Source organism: Ceratotherium simum, chromosome 17 (assembly GCF_057802395.1).
Source record: "Ceratotherium simum simum isolate JZ-2026a chromosome 17, ASM5780239v1, whole genome shotgun sequence".
NCBI classification, from domain to species: domain Eukaryota; kingdom Metazoa; phylum Chordata; class Mammalia; order Perissodactyla; family Rhinocerotidae; genus Ceratotherium; species Ceratotherium simum.
In genome coordinates, this window is record NC_141916.1 from 53,352,043 (window position 1) to 53,368,356 (window position 16,314).

Here is a 16,314-nt window from a genome sequence, read left to right on the forward strand (position 1 = left end):
GGATATTCATTGTGGGGCTGGAGAAAAGTTAACAGATTCAAGAAACATTAGTTGCTGGAACCAACAGAACTTGATAATTCATTGAATGTAGGAGTTTGGGTAAAGAAGTCTCAAAGATCGCTCTGACGTTTCTGGACAAAGCAAACGATATACTGCAGTTGTGTGATCTGAAAAGAATATCCTGGCAGAGGAGCAAGTTGGAGAGGGTGGGATGATGAATTTAGTTTGGTAAATGTTGAGTTTGAGGTATTTGTAAAACAGTCAAGTAAACAGGGTGGTAGGAACTTGGATATAAGAGTTAGGTGATCAGAAGACTGGTCTTGGATAGAGATATAAATACTAGGATCTTAGCTATGTGAATGGTAACTAAAACCTAGGGATAAAATGTAAATTAAGAATAAAAAAATAGACCCAGGAAAAAAGAGTTCTTATCCTGAGGAATAACAATATTAAATGGTTTATTGACTTAAAAGGAGCTGAAAAAGGATACTGAGGAGTAGTGGTCAGAAAATGTCATGTCACTGAAACCAAGGGAAGAGGACATTTCAAAAAGGAAGGTATTATCAGCTCTGTCAAAAAGTTGTTGAGAGGTCAAGATAGATGAAACTGAACATTTTCCACAAAGTTTAACAACATGGAAGTCATTAGTAAACTTCACGAAAGCAGTTTTGTTGCATTGAAAAGAGAAGATAGTTTCAAGTTGAGGAGTTAAAGGGAGTCAGGGTGTTGGGAAGGTAGGTATAGACTATTTTTCAAAGAGCTGAATTTTAAGGGGAAGAGATAAATAAGGTGATGACTAAAAAGGAATATAGGTCCAGGGAAATTACTTCGTTTTTTTCTTTGATAGACTCAAGAGTAGTGTGTCCAATAGAGTTTTCTGTGTTAGAGTAAAATATACACAATTAGCAGATGTTAAGGACTATAGAGAAAAAGTAGAACAAGAAAAATGGGATTCAGAGTGTGTATGGGACAGAATACAATTCAAATACGATGTCTGTGCTAAGCCTTATTGGAAAAGTGAAACCTGAACAAAATTGAAGGAGACAAGAGAGTTAGTAATGTGCATATTTGGGAAAGAAAAATACAGGTAGAGGAAACAGCCAGTTCAAAAGCCTTATGACAAGATTATGCTGACATGTTTGAGGAACAGTAAGGAGCCAAGGTGGGTTGAAGAGCCAGAAGTAGAACAGTAGGACAGGGCATCAAAAGAGGTAAGTGGATAGGGCAGTGTATTCAGGGATAAGTAGGTCTGTGTAAGAATTTAAGCTTTTACTCTGAGTGAAATGTGGAGCCATTGGAGAAGCAAAAAACTGATAATGTTTGATTTCTAATTTGAAATGACCTCTCTGGCTTTTTATTTAAGAATAGACTGTAGAGGATCAACTATGGAAATAGGGAATTCATAGGAGTCTATTGTAGTAATCCAGGCAAGAGATGATGGTGGCTCAGTCCAGGTATTAGCAATGGAAGGGTGACAAATGTTGGGATTATTAATATATTTTGAAGACACAGAAAAAAAGATTTCCTGAAAGGTAGAATATATGATGTAACAGGAGTCAAGAATTACTCAATATTTTTTAATATCTGGAATAATAGATTTCCATCAACTGAAATATGGAAGACTGCAGTTTTAGAAGATGTTTGAAAGGACTGCCAGGATTTCAGTTTGAGATGTCTGTAAGAAATCCAAGTGGAAATGCTGGATAGCAGTTGGATAAATGAGTCAGGAGTTTGGAAAAATATCTGAGTTGGAGGCAGATAGCATAGATTATTAGTACAAGTAGTTATGCTACAAAGGATGGGGTCAGGAAAATAGGGCAGTATTTTTTGTTTATTTTTAGATTACTCAGCTGTATTTCTTGGATCTAACCTATAAATAAAGATAGCCTTCTATCTTTAGATTATATCCTCACCTTCCTAAAATGATTACAAATCTTAATATCTATTGTTGACTGCTGAGGTTACCTAGTCAGTACTTTTTAACGTAAATGAGTTGTGTCATTCATTTCCTTCAGAGGAGTTCTAAATCCAGGATTGGTATGTTACCAAGGTATAGAAAGTAAACATATAATCCAGATCTTAGGAAATAAGTCTGGATTACAAAGATATTCTCTGACTCCCTGCAAATGGAGTGTTCTAATGATGAATGGAGAAAAAGTGCCCTGGAGTTGGATATGGAGATTAGAAGATAAGGAGAGAAATTGGAGACTGTAAAAACTAACCTCTGAAATACTCCTTGTAGTCCACAGGCAGCCCAGGCTGGTTGGAACTGATCTTTCCTGTTCTGGACGTGTTGAAGTGAAACATGGAGACGTGTGGGGATCTGTCTGTGATTCTGACTTCTCTCTCCATGCCGCCAATGTGCTGTGCAGAGAATTAAATTGTGGAGAGGCCAGATCCCTTTTTGTGGGAGCTCACTTTGGAAAAGGGAATGGCCCACTTTGGGCTGAAAAGTTCAAGTGTGAAGGGAATGAAACTCACCTTGCATTGTGCCCCACAGCGCCCCATCCGGAAGAGTCTTGTAACCACAGCAGAGAAGTTGGAGTTGTCTGTTCTCGTGAGATATCTAATGAGCTTAATTGGCTGGGGTTGGAGGTAATGTGGGCTGGAGTTGAAAAGTCATGGTCTCTTCTCTAAAGCTTTATCTCCTCTTAGGCTATACAGATGCCCGACTTGTGAATGGCAATTCCCAGTGTGAGGGACAAGTGGAGATCAAGGTCCTTGGATACTGGGGCTCCCTCTGTGACAATCACTGGGGCCTGGAAGATGCCAATGTCCTATGCAGCCAACTCAGCTGTGGGGTTGCTCTCTCAACCACAAGAGGGAAATATATTGGAGAAGGAAGTGGCCGTGTTTGGGGACACGGATTTCATTGCTTAGGGAATGAGTCCCTTCTGGATAATTGTCAGATGACAGTCCTTGGAGCACCTCTCTGTGCCCATGAAAATACCGTCTCTGTGACCTGCACAGGTAAGAGAACAGTGCTTCTGGTCACCTACTGTCAATATAGCCCAGAAGCGGTAGAGGAGGTGAGGGATTAAAGGAAGGATGGATAAGAAAACAGAGGGAGGGGTGGGGTAATCATGACAATCAAAGAGCAACATGTAATGAAGAATAACTGGGGACACTCCTAGGGTGAAGGTAACTCACTCACCTCTCCATTTGGGGTTTGCAAGTAGACATTAATAAAGACAATTTTCATTGATCACAAGAGTTTGAAGAGTCCTTATTGCTGATTCTACTTTATCATAGAACTCTTCAATCTTTTTTATGTATTTTGACCTTACTTTTGTCCCATTACCTACATCCCCACAAGGAAATCAAACCCAGCCATTGTTCCCATGCTCTGCAAGTTTATCTGACTCATCTGTGTCTTCAGTCCCAGAAGATGGTGATTTCATCTGCTCGAGTAAGTAAATCACAGTCCTAGGAAACGCTTTGCAACTAAAAAATGTGACCTATTAACTGGACTTTCTCCTCTTAGGGAACAAACAGCTCCGCCTGGTGGATGGGGGTGGTCGCTGTGCTGGCAGAGTGGAGATGCTTCACCAGGGCTCCTGGGGCACCATCTGTGATGACAGCTGGGACCTGAGTGATGCCCATGTGGCGTGCAGACAGCTGGGCTGTGGAGTGGCGATTAATGCTACCAAATCTGCTCACTTTGGGGCTGGATCAGGGCCTATCTGGTTGGATGAACTAAATTGCACAGGAAAGGAGTCCCACGTGTGGAAGTGCCCTTCCAGGGACTGGGGGCAGCACGACTGCAGGCACAAGGAGGATGCTGGGGTCATCTGCTCAGGTCTGCACTGCAACCCTTGCACCTTCCTCTACACACATGCACACACACACACACAGCACAATGGTAAAGTATAGTGAAAATGTACTGATCTGAGAATATGGAGAACTTGATTTTCATCTTGTTCTTACACTAATTTCTTAATAACCTGCCAAAATATTTCATTTGTCTGGAAGTCATTTCATAATTTTGGAAAATAGAGGGTTGGTCTTAGAATCAGGGAAAGTTAGACCCCAAGAAAGGGACCTTACATTCCATCTACTCTGATGTTAAGAGGCCAAAAGACACTGAGTAACTTGCCCAAGAACACATTCTAATAAGTAGCAGAAATGGGATTGATCTTCTGATTATTTTCTGAATCTGATTTATGTTAGAGAGTAGAATGAAGAAAGATACATTTTGTTTAAAGCTAAAATACCATCCTTGGGAAACCCATATTAACCCTGAAATCACAAAAGATCCTTAGTTTCCATTGGACACGTTCTGTTAATATGTTAGAGTGGCTTATGAAATTGTATTGTGAGCCCTAATAAACTATTTCCAGGAAAAAAAAATTAGATCCACAAGGTTGAATTTTTTTGAAACTCCAAAGCAAATTAACACTAGATTCTCTATTTCTCTCCAGAATTCACAGCTTTGAGGCTCTGTGGTGAAACTGAAAGGGAGACCTGTGCTGGGAGATTGGAGGTCTTCTACAATGGGACCTGGGGTAGTGTGGGCAGGAACATCACTGCAGTCACAGCAGGGATCGTGTGCCGGCAGCTGGGCTGTGCAGAGAGTGGAGTTGTCAGCCTGGCCCCTTCATACAAGACAGGCTCTGGTTTCATGTGGGTAGATGACATTCAGTGTCCTAAAATGCATGTCTCCATATGGCAGTGCCCTTCTGCCCCCTGGGAGCAGAGAGCATCCAGCCCAGCAGAAGAGTCCTGGATCACATGTGATGGTGGGTATCTTTCTGAGCACTGGCTGCTGCCATCTGAAGCCCTGTGAAATATAATTTGCCACTAACAAATATCTGATCTTTCAGTTCAGGAGCACATGCAAACTCACTGAAAAGTGCCTGACAATAAATACTGATTTATTACTGCTGTCCTATAGTGCAACTTCATTACTTTGGTATTTTACAAGTTCGCTTGGTTTTTCTTAGAGTGTACTGTCTTGTTTGCTTCCTTTAAGGCCCCTAGGAGCAGCTGAGAGAAAAGCATATAAAATCGTGCTGTTGTAAAAAGTGAAAAATATTATATGTATAATTTGTCTTAGAAATTCTAGAAAGCTCAGAATTTTGGGGAAGTATGTGAATTAATTGTGGAGACTAAAATGCTCCGTTTTTCCTGCAGAACTTTCCAGTATGAAAAAATGATAATTTATAAAACATTTATAACTAGCTTTATTCAATTAAAATTTAACATGTTTGTTATAGAAATTTAGAAATTTTGTAAAATTACAAGTAATAAAATGCATTCCACATTTAATCCTACCATCAAAAATAACTATTGCTGACATTCAGAAGTATTAACTATTGGGCTTCCTTTTGTACAAAAATCTAATTGTAATTATGATTGTGTAAATGAAATGTAGATGATACTATTTATATTTATGTATATGTATATATAGTATAGTATATATGTATATAATGTATAGTATCACACTATGTCTATTTAGATATATATAATATTACATACATTTTGATTTTTGTATCCTTTTTTACATAAAATTATGCTGTGAATATATTCTAATTTCAATAAATAGTCTTCAAACAGCACGCAATACTTTATCCTATGGATGTACCTTAACTTAAATAACTACGTGTTTGTTGGTATTGACTATTTCCCAATGTCAAATCAGTATTAATAGAACCATTATAAAAATTCTTATCCATTTTGGTGAATCTCTGATTATATCTGAAAATTATGTGTCTAAACTTGTAATGAAGTGATGAAGCAAATGAACGTTTTCAAGATTTTTTTATACATATTAGCTAATTGCCCCCACAGAAAACCTGTGTGTTTATTTTCATTCTTATGATCAGTACATGACAGTATCAATTTTCTCTTACCCTCCCTACCAATATTATGCACAGAGAGAAACACACCCAGAGACATATGCACACCTTCCCAAATTAAAATTTCACCTATCTCAACGTAATTTGAATGGGTTTGATTAGTAATGATATGGACATTTTTCGTGAATATTTTCCATTTGTGGTTCATATTTTTAAATTTCTTACTTCTTTTTACTATTTGAATTTTATCATAATATAAAATCTTTCTCAAAAGAAAACGAAAATACAGACAGCACGAAAAACACAAATATCAGCTATATTCTCATTATTAGCTGATGATATATTAGCTGATTTTACATTCTTGTGTATAATATATGTGCATAATTTTACATATATTCATATATTTTGTTGCCAAAAATGTTATACTATGTTTGTGTCGCTTACTCTTTTGATTCAGCAACATTTTCTCGTGATAAACCTCCTTTTTTACAGTAAGATATATTATGATTTGATACACCAAACACCTGTTGTTGGACGTTTAGAGAATTCAGGTTATTTTTCCATTTTAAATAACATCACATAAAAAAATCTTTAAACATAGAGAAAATCATTTTTATGCATATTTATCAATATTTTCCAAGAAAAATCAATCTACTTATTGAATCATCAATTATATTAGCTGAAATTTTGGATTTCAACAAACTTAAGTTTTAATTTGTAAATGTTTTACTTAGAAATTTTGCATCTGTGTATATTTAAACGATATTGTGCCATAGTTTCCTTTTAGCATCCTTTTTATGTTTGCTGATTTTAGGATTGGGGCTTTGTTGCACCATAAAATTCATTAGAAAAAATTCTGCCTTTTATGGTCTTTAATAGTATATTGACAATAAGAATTATGTTTTAATACTTGAAAGTGAATATCTGCTACTATTTTGAATGTAGTCTGTTAATATCTAAGAGAATTTCCAATATTATTGGATTATTCTAGTTTTCTTGTGTCTATTTTGTGAAAAGATTAAGGAAGATAGGATTTAAAACTATACTTTGAATTTATGATGATATAGGTCACCTGATGCATTGTGTATTGGTGGGAGGTAAAAGCTAGTATAAGAGTGTTTATTAATAAGTGGAAGATTTAAAAATGAAGAAAGAAAAATAAACCAAATTTTTTCAAGAAGTTTGGCTGTAAAAACAGAGAAGAGAGATAAAATGGTAGCTGGAGGGGGTCCTTATGACAATAGGAAAGGAAATTTTTTAAAAGGTACATGTGAAAACTATCCAGTTAATGGACTTGGAGATGGGGAAGTTCAGGTCAAAGCCCCTCTGGATAAAACCCAGATTGCCTAAAAGCTAGTTATCTTTTACAACTGTGGCTTTTCTCATATTACGTGAACTGAAATCCAGTACTGAAATCCTGAGATTCTCCTTCTTGATCTTCATGTAGTTGGTGGGCACAGGTAAGGTAGAAGTTTAGATGTTAAAGAACATTAACAAAGTAATGAAGAAAGAGAAATAAAGTTAACTAAAAACGAAATGGTAAGACCATTTTAAAATAACATTATAAAATTAATTTTAAATAACATTATATTTAAAATTTTAAAATAACATAAAATAATTTTATAATGACACCAGTTATAATTATCTGCAATTGTAGGGGAGGAAGAAATTTTCTTCTACTCTTCTAGGTTCTTCTGGCTGGTCTAAGAATTAAATTGACATGAGACAGAATAACAGGAAAAAGCAAGCAAAGTTTAATAACATGGGGGAAACCCAGGAAAACTGAGTAACTCACCAAAATGGCTAAAGCCACCACCTTACATGCCACCTTCAGCTAAATACAAAAGAGAGTGTTGGGGGTAGTTGTTTGGAACTTCAAGGGTGAGGAAGGCAATTTACATGGAGATGGAAAAGCAAATGTTTGGAAAACAAATGTTTGCCATGCCTTGCAGAGACAATGAGACATGGAGAGGACTTTGATCAAATGGGCCTTGCTAGGTTCCTCACTGTCTACTATACCTAGTTCACATTATACTATAGTTATCTACTGTGATAACTCCTTTCTGGAAAAGACCTTTTATCTTAAATTCTTTTTGGCAGTCAGGGGGAAGGTCAAAGTTTCTTCCTGAGTCTTTTGTTCTTAAAAATAATCAAGCCAAAGTGACATATATTGGAGTGGCAAATTCTGCTCCCCTACAAATGAAACTCAGTATTTAAGGAACTGACTCAAAGGAGTTGGACAGTTAAGTTTATCCTGCATTTGTACATAGCCGTGTAGGTATGATGGTCACTAGTGCCAAGAGCCTTTCATTTGGGCCAGAGAATGTTTGTAGTTATGATCATGGCATATGTATTTTACAGGTAGGGAAGTGAAGGCAAGAAGAGATGATAATTCGAGGGAATAGGAGAATCAATGGTCTATAGATTTGACTTAAGTAACACAAATGTTATATTTGGAGAAATTATGAAAATGAAAGGGGCAGGATAGGAAGTTTGGGTCAGATGATAGGACATTGGAATTTGGAAAATGAAATCAATGTATTTTGTCTTTAAATATCCAACAGTAGAAAACAAATAACTAGTTTTGGCCAGGTTGAAGATATTCCATCCCTTGATCATAACCAGGACAAACCACAGCCATGTGTAGGGGCTTGTTCTCTTTACAGATTATTCTCCGAATCGTGTAACATTGGAGCTCTGCCTTCCTCACCACATCCGGATTCAAAATCATGTTTACCACTTTCAAGTCTTTCCATCCCAGCATTCACCCACAATCTCTTTCAGGATTAATAACAGCCATTTTTGTGCCTTTCTAGATAAGATAAGAGTCAGTGGAGGCGACACCAAATGCTCTGGGAGAGTGGAGATCTGGCACAAAGGCTCCTGGGGTACAGTGTGTGACGATTCCTGGGACCTGGCAGAGGCTGAAGTGGTGTGTCAGCAACTTGGCTGTGGCTCTGCTCTGGCTGCCGTGGGGGAGGCGGCATTTGGCCAGGGGACTGGACCTATCTGGCTGGACGAAATACAGTGCAAGGGAAACGAGTCTTTTCTATGGGACTGTCATTCCAAACCCTGGGGACAAAGTGACTGTGCACACAAGGAAGATGCCAGTGTAAGGTGCTCTGGTAAGTGTGAAAAGGCTGAATTTAAACTGGGAGTCCTGCTAAGAGTAAAAGTATTGAGAAACAGCCTGAGACAGTTGAGCTGGAGGATACTAGGATTTCTTGTTGAAAGAAATGAAAGGCTGTGTTAAATTATCCTTTTCCCTAACTAAAGAAGATAACATTTCAGTTATCTAAACTCTCTCATAATTTTGAGGAGAGAAAGCTGGATTTAGCCTCAGGCTTCCAATCAAGAGGATTCTGAGTGATAATTTAAATGACACTCAATATGCCCATGGAATGCAGAAATAAATAGTCAGTTCCTTTTCTTTGATTTCTATTTCATTTACGTTTATGTCTTTCTCTTTCTCATTCTCTCTTTCATTTGCAGGACAGTCACTGAGATCACTTGAAGCCTCAGGTACAGTTTTCTGCCCATCAGTAGTTTCACCAATAACTAAGACAATATGGGAGGTGGAGGGAGAGAGCAAACTGCAATGATAATCAAAGGAGGCTGGGGACTGCAGACATCATGAAACCATGGATGGCAGTGGTTGCTATCAATAGCTCTATGAGTCTGCTCTGGTATGCAGACACTCCCTCTAAAAAAAAAATGCTTTTTACATATGGAGAAGGATAAGGAACACTTGTGCTACCCTCAGAAAAAAAGTTATCTCTACAGATTCTCAAATATTCTTTATGAGACAGATAAAAACAGCTCGATCCCTAGGTATTTTCTAGGACTGGTGTTTTAATGGTGAATGCAATGCAAGAGATAAGGCTTAATCATCAAACCTTTTGTATACAATTAGACAGAATTTAGGACAATAGAATTACGGAAAGCTCTGTATTAGATGAAAAGAAATCTATTGTTTAGAGATATTTTTTATCTGAAATTGTTCTCAGAGATTATGTGCCATTCGTGAATATGCAAAAACTTATAGCCCCATTCTTCTTAGCAACTAGAAAATCAGCTCTTTTTCCAGTGTATAAACTCACAATTGATATCTACTAGTTAAATACCTATGAATGTTTAATTTCTATGCAGGTCACTCAGCATTTATTTTATCTGGTATCCTTGGGCTCCTCCTGGTTCTGTTTATTCTATTTCTTCTTGTGTGGTCTCAAGTACAGAAACAAAAACATCGGCTCAGAGGTGAGAGCCCTACTAGGGCTGCATAAAATGCGTTATCTGGAACCAAAGGCACAGGGAATGGGGAATTCCTGTAGAGAGAAACAAAAGCATTTGCCAACTTGAGTGACTTGTGTTGGAAAGTGCCAGCCAAATGGAGAAGCATGGGGAATGATCAAGATCAGCCAATCCACAGTTTCCTTTTGTAGAAATGCAATTATTTGGAAGCTGTAGTATACAATACAGATGATGTATCAGGTGGGCAAAGATCTTAGCTGATGAAAGAAAGGTAATTATATATTTTGGTGTAGGCTCTGGATTGTAGAAATAAGAAATAACCAATGGAAACGTGGAACCATGGTGGAGAATTAAAAACAAGGATGTCCTGGGTTTGAACCCCAGCTATACCTTTGACTAGAAAGTTTACCTTTTCAAGCTCCAATTTCCTAGTCTGTAAAGTCGAGAAAATACTATTGCTACTTCATTAGATTATTATGAGAGTTAAATGAATTAATCATATATAAGAATGCTGGCCAGCACATACTAAATGCTATATAAGGGACTTGGTAATAAAAATGGAGGAATTTCAACGGCTCAGCAAAAGGAGAATGAATATTAGAAACATTGAGAATTCACTAGCAGAAATGGGTGCTGAGAGGATCATTGGATTTTAGCTCAGAGGGATCAATATGTTTCAAACCTTATAGATATGTATCCTAGTGTAAGAGATGGGCCATTCAAATTTGAATTCTAACCATGGGGCATCATTCTCAGTTTCATCCAGAAGAAGGAATTCTCTAGAAGAGGACCTATTCCATGAGATGGATAATTGCCTCACCAGAGAGGATCCACATCAGATGAGCACTTCAGGTCTGTGACTCCAGGGGCCTCACTCTATAGAGAGGGTGGGAATATGAGGAAATACCACTGATATTTAGATATTGTTACTTGATTGAGGTTTATCTCAGCCTCCTATACAAAATATTTCAGGTGAAAGGGAAGTAAAAGGAGGAGTCGATGAAATAAAATATTATTCAAAATTAAGAAAATTAGAATCTATGTCCTCAATCATTTCATCTTCAATATCATATTTAGTCCATGACAGAGGCACCAAATGGAGAGAATTAAAATGAAAAGTATTGAACTGCTTCAGATGTAAGCAGTCAAATAGCTTGTCCTCAATTTTATTACAGCCACTATGGAAAACAGTATGATAGTTCCTCAAAAAATTTAAAATAGAATTGTCATATGATCCAGCAATTCCACTTCTGGGTATATACCCAAAAGAATAAAAAACAGGTCTGCAAGAGATGCTTGCACGCCAGTGTTTATAGCAGTGTCATTCACAATAGCTAACACAAGGAAACAACACAAGTGTCTATCAACAGATGAATGGATAAGCAAAATGTGGTATATACACACAATGGAATATTATTCAACCTTAAAAAGGAAGGAAATTCTGACCTGCTACAACATGGGTGAACGTGGAGGACATTATGCTAAGTGAGACCAGCCAATCACAAATATTGTATGATTCCATTTATATGACATACCTAGAGTAGTCAAAATCATAGAGACAGAAAGCAGAATGGTGGTTGCCAGAGGCTGCAGGGGAGGGGGAATGGGAGTTATTGTTTAATGGGTATAGAGCTTCAGTTTTGCAAGATGAAAACAGTTCTAAAGATGGATGGTGGTAATAGTTGCACAACACCCTGAATGTACTTAATATCACTGAACTGGACACTTAAAAACGGTTAAGATGGCAAAAAAAAGAAGAAAACTTAAGACTCCGAAAAGTAAATAATAGATTAAGAAGGAGCTTAAAAACTGAAGAAAGAGTATTGTGGCTGTGGTGATGAATTTCTTGGGTTTTTTTTTTCTTCCTAGCCCCCTAGAGAAGCCCATCTTTCTGGCTAGAGGGCTGGGGAAGGGAAATCCAGAGAGTATGGGAGAATTCTCTGCTTTTTTTCGTTTTTGCTCTCCTGGCCCTGCCCCTAGGCCAGATTCAAAGGCATATCTATGACAATGTTGTTGATTTCTAGTATTTCTTTTCTTTTTGACTTTTTTAGAAAGTCATCTCTATGCTTACATTATGCATATGTTCTTGCAGGGTGTCCACTTTTTCCATTAGAGATATTAGCATATTAATCATAGTTATTTTAAATTCCAGTGTCTGATAGTTCTAATATCTCTGCCATAATTTGAGTCTGGTTCTGACGCTCGCTCTGTCTCTTCAACCTATGTTTTATCTTTCAGTGTGCCTTGTAATCTTTTGTTGAAAGCCAGACATGATGTACTGGGTAAAAGAAATTGAGGTAAATAGGCCTTTAGTGTAAGGTTTTATGTTTATCTGGCTAGGGGTTGGGCTGTGTTTACTGTTTGCTATAGGTATAGGTGTCAGAGGATAAAATTTCTTCTGGTGTCCCTGTTTTTGTCTCCCATGTTGTCTTTGGGGTTCCCTAGTGACTTCTTCTTAAATACCATCTCAGATGTGCCGTTCTTCTTGTGCTATATCCTGGTTCTTATATGGGAGCCCTATTGATGTGCTGGTAAGGTGGGGGAAGGGAAGCATTGTATAGTCCTATGATTTGGTCTCAATTTTCTAGTGCGACTATGCCCTTGGGCTGTGACCTTCACAAGTGCTTCTCAGGTTTTCTTCCCCTCTTAGATGAGACAGGAAGGCTAGAGGGGGCTGTACTTGGCTGACTTCCCTCAGGTCATTTAGGCTCTGGTGAAATCCCAGTCCATTATGCTCTGATAAAATAGTTTCTCTTAAGGGCAGACCTTGTTAAGAAGAACAGAATGCTTTGTGTGTATTTCAAAATGGCTACTTTCCCCTTCTCCTGCTGGAATCACAAGGCAATTTTTCTCTAGTCTTCACTGTGAGAATGTAGTAGAGCTCCTAGAGGTAAAACTAACAAAAGTGTAGGACCCTTGAAGGTTTTAATAGTCGAGTTTGTCCACACGGAGTCTCCAGCAATTTGTCAATTACAGTTTAGATTTTAATACCTCACTAGTGGTTCCCACAGAGGTTTCTGCTCATGGGCTTCTGCTCCAGCAAGTTGTAATTCTCTGTCTGCCTGTCTGTCTCTCCAATTTTGGGGGCAGTGGTTTTCCCTGTGACCTCAATTCTCTGAAGGATCTCAGAAAAGTTGTTGCTTTGCAATTTGTTCAGCTTTTTTCTTGTATGAATGGGAGTGATGACTTCTACTTCTTACATTCCAGATGGGAAACCAGAAGTTCAGATAATCACTCTTACAGATCCAGTCATATTCAACCTTATTAATATTTAGTTATCTAAATTTTTCCATCCATGGACAACAATTCTCCATTGCCCTCAATTCTGCTAAGAATGGGATGCTTCCCTCATTACAGTGTTTTTTACTCTCCTATCTCTGGACAATGACTTTTACCCTTGAGTTTACTTGTCCTTTTTTAAAATCAAAATATAAATATCACAGTTCTAGGCCTTCAAGATACTGGGAGCAAATCTGATCATCTAATTATAGCTTCATTGTTAGTGATGATAATGGCTTAATGGTTTACCCTTTTAAATTTGATAATTAAATGTTTTACTTCAAAATGGTAACTGAGCGTGCTCTTCAGTTATGTGAAAGCATTCCTTGCTCTATTGTATTTTCCTAGCTGTTCAAAGACTGCACTTAACAGCTCTTCCCTCTGCAGAGAGGTTTTCTCCTACTAGGTAATACAGATTTTGCCTTCTTTTTAGATGGCACCTCCATCCATGGTTGTGAAGATGCTGGCCATATAACACTGCTGGAAGTTCTTCCTGCCTTGGAAGCCACAAAATGACTTTGGGCTTCCAAAACCCACTAGGTAATTTGAGAAACATTACTCTGTCACTAAAACTCAACACACATAGATCTCCTACTCTTACAGAATTAAGCATACATTTTTCCTATCTTTATGTTACCGTATATATTACGGGACGGGTCTATATCCTCAGTCTGTTAAATATTCAGTTTCCCTCTGGAAAAGAGAGTGGGTGATGAGAAAGTGGTTCCTATAGAAAGCTTACAGAGTTTACCAGGATTATTTCTGATCATTGGCTGAGGCTATGGATAGTCTATCACTAAGAAAGAGGATGATTAGATCTCAGCTTCAAATACTGCTCATTAATAACCTCTGTTTCTAGGATTTCTGTTCATTTTTATTACACAGAGTAGGATGTCCACATTTAATTCTCTTAAGTACAGTCCAGATTCAGTGCATTAATATTGCCTTTCGTTGTTTTAATCTGTAGTGCCTAGCATATGATACATACTCAATATTTGTTAAATGTAGGTAGCTTCATCTGATAAGAAAACTTTAACATAATAAACAGTGGAATCACACTCTAGAGACTTAGAAAAACAAGCACTCATTATATGACGATGTTGCATGGGGCAGTTCTAAAACACCTACCAGTGCCAGGACAAAGAGGAAAAAAGTCCAAGTCAACTAGGATATCTGGCAGGAAAAGAGCAATGTTTTCTTTCAAGTTCTAAGATCATCACTTATTAGAATTACTTCTTGCTGGTGTTTTTTGTTAAATTGTCAAGGAATGCCACGGTTTAACAAGACCTGATTAATCATCGCCTGCACCCAGCAGAGAGTGGGTGGTCCAGGGATGATGGAGTCACAGCACTAGAAAGCACAATATTTTATAAATAGCATTGAGAAAACTTTCTAATTCCCAACATGGGTGAACTAGCAATTCTGAAAAGAGCATTCCTATGTAATCGAGAGCCAATTCTGAATTTTTTAATGAGAATATGCCAAGATGCAGATATAAGTCATATCTCCTGATTTTTATTATAGAATATTTAGGTATCACCCACACAAAACTATTTCAAATTTGACTCAAGGATCCAAGCGAATGAGCTTGAGTTTCTCTTTTTTTTTTTCCCAAAAACATATTAAATTACCAAAATAAGAGGAAAAATGTTAGAAAAATCAGAGACAAAGAACATGAAAACCATTTAGATGGTAATTAGCCCCAACATAATTTAGTAGTAACTGTTCTAAGTAATACAAGAACTTATTTGTATTTATAGTTTAAGCCTCCTTTCTCTTCATATGCAGTATCTTAGTTATTGATAAAGATTCTAATTTCTCTAGCCGGAAAATTTCGGTGAAAATCTTGAACCAAAATGTTTTCTTTAAAAGTGTATCTTACGGCATTTCCATCTATGGATGTAAAGAACAAAGGATTGAGTCTAGATTATTCTAAACCAATTTTAATAAACAGTAATTTGTCTTAGCACAATTCTTTGCGAATATATAGTATGAATGTTGTTTTTAAAATACGTTAAGTTAAGGTTCTATATTAGAAAACATTTTCCTCCAGCAATTCTGTTTAGTTTATTATTGTGTTTAGTGGACGTATTAGTTTGCTAGGGCTGCGATAATAAAATACCACAGACTGGGTGGCTTAAACATCAGTAATTTATTTTCTCACAGTTTTGTAGGCTAGAAGTCCAAGATAAAGGTGACAGCAGGTTTCATGTCTTCTGAAGCCTCTCCTTGGCTTGTAGATAGCCTTAATCTATCTGTGTCCTCACATGTTCACCCTTTGGTCTGTGTTCGCCTGTGTCCTAATTTCTTCTTTTAAGGATACCAGTCATATTGGATTAGGGCTCACCCAAATTACCTCATTTTACCTTAATTACCTCATTAAAGTCTCTATCTCCAAATGCTAGGGAACTACGGATTAGGACTTCAACGTATAAATTTTCTGGGACACAATTCAACCCATAACACTTAGCAGATGTATTATTGTATGATACAAGATAACACCCTTGCCCTGTCCAAACCTCATTAATCCTAAATTCTAAGTTCGCAGAGTCCAAACTATAGAGTTTTGAAAGATTAATTTCCAGAAGCATTTCAAAAGCAAACCCATAAACAGTTTTACCTTCCTGTTTCATTTTGATGTTATTTAACTCTCTTTTTCTTTGACAAATAAACTATGTTATTACACCCTGGGACTCAGAATTCTAGATTAACTATGGGGGCAAGAAGAAAATTGCCTAGGGCCGGCCCGTGGCTTAGCGGTTAAGTGCGCGCGCTCCGGCGGCCCAGGTTCGGATCCCGGGCGCGCACCGACGCACAGCTTCTCCGGCCATGCTGAGGCCGCGTCCCACATACAGCAACTAGAAGGATGTGCAGCTATGACATACAACTATCTACTGGGGCTTTGGGGGGAAAAAAATCTTAGAAAGATTCTTTAAAAAAAAAAAAAGAAAATTGCCTAAGATCTGGGTATAGAAAGGAATATTAT

General features: G+C 37.5%; 1 protein-coding gene across 1 annotated transcript in view; it reads left to right on the top strand.

The window, feature by feature from the left end:
* The window catches only part of LOC106803190 (scavenger receptor cysteine-rich type 1 protein M160), a 47,714-nt gene extending 33,870 nt beyond the window's left edge, over positions 1–13,844 (top strand). The window contains exons 8-14 of the mRNA XM_087441925.1: positions 2,243–2,557; positions 2,656–2,970; positions 3,317–3,409; positions 3,485–3,799; positions 4,422–4,739; positions 8,615–8,923; positions 13,762–13,844. Of these exons, the coding sequence (XP_087298051.1) occupies positions 2,243–2,557; positions 2,656–2,970; positions 3,317–3,409; positions 3,485–3,799; positions 4,422–4,739; positions 8,615–8,923; positions 13,762–13,844 (1,748 nt within the window). The remainder of the gene's footprint in view (positions 1–2,242; positions 2,558–2,655; positions 2,971–3,316; positions 3,410–3,484; positions 3,800–4,421; positions 4,740–8,614; positions 8,924–13,761) is intronic.
* The last annotated feature ends 2,470 nt before the right edge of the window (positions 13,845–16,314 follow it).